Here is a 6,632-nt window from a genome sequence, read left to right as displayed (position 1 = left end):
ACGCTAGTGGCTTATAAAAATAATTTTCATGTGTGTGAGGTGCACATAAAAATCAGTTTGAGTCTCTCCATTGCACATCAAACACTAAACAAACACTACAGTCTTGATATTTTCATATAGCCTGTCTTTCATTCAAGTCCTGTGTCCAGTTTTTGAAAAGAGTACTGTAGCCTACAGTACGTTCCCAAAAGGGGTCTCTTATTTGTACTCCTGGGGTCTTTGGGGATAAAAGTGCGTGCATAATAATGAGTCTGCCTGGGCACATTCTTTCCTGAAGGCTTGTCGTACATACACACAAGGATGAATACACAGCCAACAATTGTAAGAGTTTGTGAGTAAATAACATTTTATTTTACTTCAAAACACTGCATACAGAAAGTTGCCTCTTGAACACTAAAATAAACATGAACATTCAAATAGACAAATAAAACAAATATACACATAACTGGTTAAACATTCCTCTGAGATAGCTGACTGGATGACTGGAGGGGTTCACTGAGCTAGGAGTGTAAAGAGAATTGAATAAGAGAATTATGTCTCATAATATCGGTAATAGACGAGGGAATGTCATTGGCGCCTAAAGCCAGTTTTCCTTTGATCACTCGGGGAGGCCCTCTCCATCGGACATTTCTTTTCGCTGCAAAGCATTCAGAACAATGATGCTCCGATAGTATAGATAAGGACCCATGTATTTAATATGAACAAGGGCCAATATTGCCACTTAAAGCCTCTAAAGACTGATAAATGATGAGCGACAGAGGCACAAAGAGAGAGTCACCGCGATTAACTTTCTCCTTTCCCGATTTAACTAAACTTCCCCAAATTACATTGGAGGATGCTGAGAAACGGGAGCTGCATCTTCAAATATACTCGGTGTACCTAAATAAAAAAAAAATGATCAGTTGTGTTTCAGTGCCGCTGAAACCAGAGAAGGCAAAGTTTCTATTACTCACGAGATTTTAACTAGAAAATGGATAATAGCCTACCTTTTTAGCCTAGCCTATATCGGACGCTCAGTTTTTTCCACGTTTGCCAAATCTAATATTTGTTTTATGCAGAATGCAATTTTAAAGAATTGGTGTTGAGCCAGCGTGGTGTTTGATTAAAATGATATGGTAAAAATTAAAATCAATTTAAAAACACAACTAATAAATTAATCATATAAAATGTTGTGTTTGTGTTAAATGTGTTAAAACATTTGTGCGTCACCCATGTCATTTAAATAATATGCAGTAAGGTAAAGTGTTCTTAGCCTACTACACGCACATTTAGAGAAGCACACGAGACAATATAGCATAAAACAACCACTAATAATAATAATAATAATAATAATAATAATAATAATACCATCAACGCCGTCACTAGATCAACCCATTTTAATACCACGTTTTGGGTTAAATGCAAAAAATGGTAGGTAATATTTCCGTCCAACTAAAATGTTTGTCTGATACAGTCCGTAAAAACGGATGATACTCAAAGACTTTCATAAGAGTAGCCTACACAAATACACAAGTAATTTTTCTAAAACATCTAAAATATTTGGGAGATTATCAGTTTTAAACTGGTAAGGATATCTAAATAAAACACTAAAAGTGTATTTGAATTATGGACTTTTTCATTATTTTTTCGTTAATTCTCCGTATAAATCAATACAATTAATACACATTTACTAAGGTACAGAGTTTAGAAGAGCTATAACGCCATCATATAATTAGAAGTAGCGCAACTTTTGTGAATTAACTGTTGGTGTGGGGAAGGTTCCGCTAGGTGTCACTACAGGGCCGCGATTTGATATCGTCTGGCATGCTTCAAGCCACAGATAGACCATTACAGATTTCAAGGGAATGGTAGAGCTCCCTTCTCTTTCTTGCAGCCTGACCAACTCGTTCATGCGAGCTGGTGTGGAGAACACACGACTTTGGAAGAGAGGAATTTACAGTTAGTCGCGAAACTTTTACAAGTATTTGAGTTGCCCATGCAGTCTAGCTTCAAGTCACATTTCACTGGGGGTCAAAGAGAGTTCAACACGATGAGGTAATGCTAAGGAGGTTGCCAAATGTATACAGTTGAGAAGAATCTTATTTAAAATATACAGTTTGTTCCTCAGTTTGCACTTTATTTCCATAGTCCCTAGATACCATTAAAACAGTGTTATGATTGGTACAGATGACCATTTACCGTGGGCATAGGCTACAGTGTGTTTTTACATTAAATTTAACATGCAGATTTGACCTCAGCGTTGAATGCAATTTAAACGCATATTTATAATTACCTATAGCCTACACCCTTTATTCCCAGACATCTTTTAAAATGGCATCAACAAGACTTTTGTTATGGAGGTCAATGTGATCTAAAGTATGAGTCTTTCATTGTACACTGCTTTTAATTATACACTTTTGTGTAAACAAAGGTAAACTAACTCAAAACAAAGTTGCAAATAAGATTACGCCGTTTTGTAGTTGCTCAGCAATAGCTTCAAGGAGGTTTTCAGTAAACTGCATCAGTGATGGCAATCAATTAAAATTATAGCAAAATATTATGCATTCTTTATAATTATGTTTTGCCATATCCAGCGCATAGGTTAAGGGGGACCCTTTAAAGGTAACACTTTTAACAGTATCTTCACTAGGATGTGCCACGAAGTGGCTCCTTGGCCCCGTGATTGTCTCGATAGTGTTTTTCTTGAAATGGATCCTCAGTCCCCTAATGAATCCGAACGCAGCTGGGCATGTCCCACGCGGACACCGAGAGCTTTAACCCTAAACTGACCTCAATTTGACACCACGAGATGAAATTTTACCGCCTGTTAATGCCATCTTCTGCAGAGGCGTGGGACCTGTACGCCGAGTCTACTGGAACACTGATTTCATTCATGCCCCTTATTTTTGGAGATAAAACGTGTCTTGTTAAGGCGTATCAATTTGCAAAAGTAAGGTTCTTGCAGGGAGACTATGGCATATTCGTGTGCGCCGAATCTCCACCAGTGCTTGGTTTATTATTGGGACTTTATGTTTACAAACTCGAAGCACCCCAAAACATAGCCTAGTCAGTGTGATAAAAAAAAATGATAAAAAAAAAAGTCATAGTAACAATTCATGCTTTGAATGGTGGTGCTGTCATTCAGGCCTTTTATGTGTGGCAATTAATGTGTTGTTCTATTTAAATTAACCTATGGTCTTGGACTTTAGAGCCTATACTAAATAAATAGTGGTTTAGAAAACAATAGTTGTTTACCAATCATTTATTAGAATTCAGTTTCAAATTGGCCTGTGTCCAAGGGCACGATTTAAATGCACTTAAGTAATGTTGGTGTAGACTGACTATACTGTAGGTCATCGTGTTGAGAGCAAGTGCTTAAAATATTAAAATCGCAAACCTTTTGCCAAGGGTTAACACAAGCCAAGACTGAAAGAAGAAGAAAACGTAAATACACTTAAGTCCTGTTCAAGTGTAAAGGAATATGCCGACAGCTTCAAATAATACCCTGGGTTCTCATTTTCTTGCCGCACTGTGATTAAGTCCACTCCTACCGCTTTCGGTAATGACGATAATACTATACGCACACTCAACTTTTTGACTTTTATCTCCAACTGGTCCTCTTAAGACGCACGTTACTGACTATTCACTAAGCTTGTAACAAAAGGATATTCGAAAGACTTACCATATTTGTCCGGTGATGATTCTAGCGTTAGGTTAGGCTAGAAGCCTCAGCCCAGGCGAGTATTTTGAAGTGTTGATTTAATAATAAAGTATCAGTCTTGAAATGCTTAGCCAGCCTCTCTCTCTCTCAATACGCAGAATGCAGCGCTGACCAGCCCGGGAGAGACTGCCATACCTCTCTGCTCAACAGTGGAGTTCCCCTCTCTTGCTCTATTGCATGTTAATGTCCGCAGAGCCGTTTGTCAACCCTTCAGTTCTACTTTTTCTTGTAGGGCTCCCCACCCCCTTGTGTCACAAACATAATTGTTGTTACACTGCATCGTTTATGATATCGTTATAACTTCTCTCACTGCTTCGGAAAGCCTTGTGTCTTGTTTGTCTGTTGGGTAGACTGTTGACCTTATTGCTCCGTCCATTTCATTCCCTCGCCAGTGTGCCAAGCGCATCCCATTCGTGCATGGTGAATTTCGACAACAAAATATCGGAGCCATAAATGTTACCATTTGTGAGAAAACGTATCGATACGGTGATGTCATGCGCATAACAATCTATATTAGCCTATTATTGATGAAACTAAATAGCAAAAGGGACTGATGGCCTGTTTAGATTTTAAGGTCAGAAAAAGCTTGGACTTGGAAAAAAGAGAGAGGGGCAAGCCGTAGTACAATCGATGAGCAAAGCTTTTGCCCCTCCTCTAAACTTCAAACTCTCCCTATGATTGATGATCTTGGGGAGCTCTCGTAATTGACTACTCTGAGGTAAGGCACGGATTTCTATCTAGAGATACGATTGGACGGAAGACACATACAAAATTACTTTCCTCGCAAAAACCTTTGGAAAAGTTCATTTTATCTGAAAAGGGGTGGTCAATATCACTCCATTTGCCTTATTCATTTGGGAAAGGCCTTGGATTCTCGAAGAAATAGTTTGCGCTTATGGAGATTAAAATAATGCGTCAATTGATAAGATTTTTGTCAGTCGTTTACAATGTAACCTACTTATGAATTGAGTTTCAGATAGCCTATTGGCATTTTGTGTTGTCAGTTTATCGCCACCTAAGTGGAAACTTACAGTTGATAAAACTTACGATAACTATCAAAACAACTACTGGAACAAGTTGGCAGGCTGTGGTTTATTTGAAATGCGCTTTGGAGTGCAGACCGATAAAAGTTGGTCTGACGACATGTGCGGTGCCTCCGTATTTTAACACTGAAACGGTTTGTGCTCTTTGCTTGCGATGTTACCAGCACAAACGCCGAGCTAAACGCAAAAGCAGATTAGGCTACAGTATAACCGCGCTCCATTCTTGTCCATCTTCTGCTACTTTTAGGAGCTCATATTGCAAGCGAAATCGGTGGAGAGCAGATGCTGTGTTGTTTGGCTCCCCCCGTGAGGAGTTGAAGCCGTCCGTGTGCATACTCTGCATATCACAGGCTTTGGTCTCTCCTCTCTTTCTCTTGCTGCTGTAGGACTGGCTATGGCCACCTCTACTTCCGGGTTCCGTCATTTCATTCTCCCGCCGATCAGCGCTGCGAACTGACTCTGTTCTATAAGCAAGCTAGCAGCCAACCTGCCAACACTCGCTGACACTCACTCATCTCAGACTGCGAGATAGACGAAATACCTACCGGGAAAAGGAACGATCTGAATTGCAATCTCTTAATTTCTTTTACTTTTTTCTTTTTTTTACAGTAATGATAAAACAAGATAGCGATCCGGAGGCATAAAGGAGACGCGGAGTTGTTGGATGAAAACGGGCTAAAAAGATTCATCCTCTCTTGAACATCATCACCAACCATCATTCATTCATTACCTTGACAACCTCTGGCTTTGATTGACAGCTGGAGTGGCAAAAAGCCATGAGACACGACAGTTTAGTTACATGCAGGTTGTTGATGGGCCGATTGTAACCTTCAGTTTGGTGGTTGACATTTTTTTTCTTTTTTGGGGGCAAAGAGGAAAACAAGAAAAATTGCAAAACTCCTGATGCCTCTGCTTGTTCTGAACCACATTGGAGAATAGGAGAATTCACCAAGTTGGTTGAAAAAGGAATCTTACCACTAAATCACATTCTTACCAGACTGGGATATTGAATATACGACACATCCAGGAGTTTATTGGAGCGCAGCCTGATGGCGCAAAGGGTAGGTTTTAAATCTCCAACACTTACCTATACAAATCCTATCGGAGGGCCTCGTCTATCGCTATCCGCATGCCGGTGGCGGTTCATTTGCAAACTACTACAATCTGAGGCATTTTATTTGACATTTTTGCTGTATCTCAACTCGTCCAGCGCCGTGACAGCCCCTACCATACCGGTGATCTCCGCGGCATTCGTGGAGCTGTTTTAAAGGGACTCTAAGTAACACGAAAGTAACTCAGCCTCGGGGATACAGAAGTTTAGAATGTTTTTGGTAATTTCAAAACTATCAGTTTGCACTTAAAAGTAGAATAACCAGTGCCGTCATTTCCTTCGACGCACTACTCTTAACAATAATAATACTTTTTAACCTCGTGTAGCCTACACACTGTGTTTTGGTTTGTTATGGTTTTCCCTTTTCCTTTCCTTTCATTTTTTGAAGGAATCACTTGATTCTTTGACACCACTCCTGTACACTTCTATGATACAAAAGTTTCCTTGTTTCCTCTGATATGATTTTGTTTCACTTTAGTACGATGAACTGGCCCATTATGGGGGAATGGACGGAGTTGGAGTTCCGGCATCTATGTACGATCCGCATGCTCCTCGACCGCTACCCCAGGTCCACCACTTGAATCATGGACCTCCGCTCCACGCCAGCCAGCATTACGGTGCACATGCACCCCATCCCAATGTAATGCCCACCAGCATGGGCTCAGCTGTCAACGATGTTTTAAAGAGGGACAAAGATCTAATTTATGGGTGAGTAATAATTGTGTTTATTTTCTACTTTTTCAAAAATGCTTTCAAAAACGCGGGGTGTTAAAAGTGG

At 39.9% G+C, this 6,632-nt stretch overlaps 1 protein-coding gene and 1 long non-coding RNA gene across 12 annotated transcripts in view; one reads left to right on the top strand and one right to left on the bottom strand.

Moving 5' to 3' along the window:
• Positions 1-997: 997 nt before the first annotated feature.
• On the bottom strand, positions 998-4,358 carry LOC121693359. The gene is made up of 2 exons (XR_006025479.1): positions 3,662-4,358; positions 998-1,916 (listed from the first exon to the last, which is right to left on the bottom strand). It is a non-coding gene; the product is annotated as an uncharacterized LOC121693359 (long non-coding RNA).
• Positions 4,359-4,361: 3 nt separating this feature from the next.
• The window catches only part of meis2a (Meis homeobox 2a), a 90,780-nt gene continuing 88,509 nt past the window's right edge, over positions 4,362-6,632 (top strand). For 6 of the 11 annotated variants that reach the window (XM_042072735.1, XM_042072734.1, XM_042072731.1 and 3 more), the window contains exons 1-2: positions 4,362-5,804; positions 6,333-6,562. In XM_042072735.1, coding sequence (XP_041928669.1) covers positions 5,793-5,804; positions 6,333-6,562 — 242 coding nt within the window. In that variant the 5' untranslated portion in view covers positions 4,362-5,792. Of the gene's footprint in view, positions 5,805-5,858; positions 6,075-6,332; positions 6,563-6,632 lie in introns of those variants that run through there. The other 5 variants (XM_042072728.1, XM_042072732.1, XM_042072727.1 and 2 more) reach the window with 5 other exon arrangements.

Source organism: Alosa sapidissima, chromosome 19 (genome assembly GCF_018492685.1).
Source record: "Alosa sapidissima isolate fAloSap1 chromosome 19, fAloSap1.pri, whole genome shotgun sequence".
Taxonomy (NCBI): domain Eukaryota; kingdom Metazoa; phylum Chordata; class Actinopteri; order Clupeiformes; family Clupeidae; genus Alosa; species Alosa sapidissima.
The sequence above is the reverse complement of the archived record's forward strand: the minus strand, read 5'-3'. Positions and strand labels throughout refer to the sequence as shown.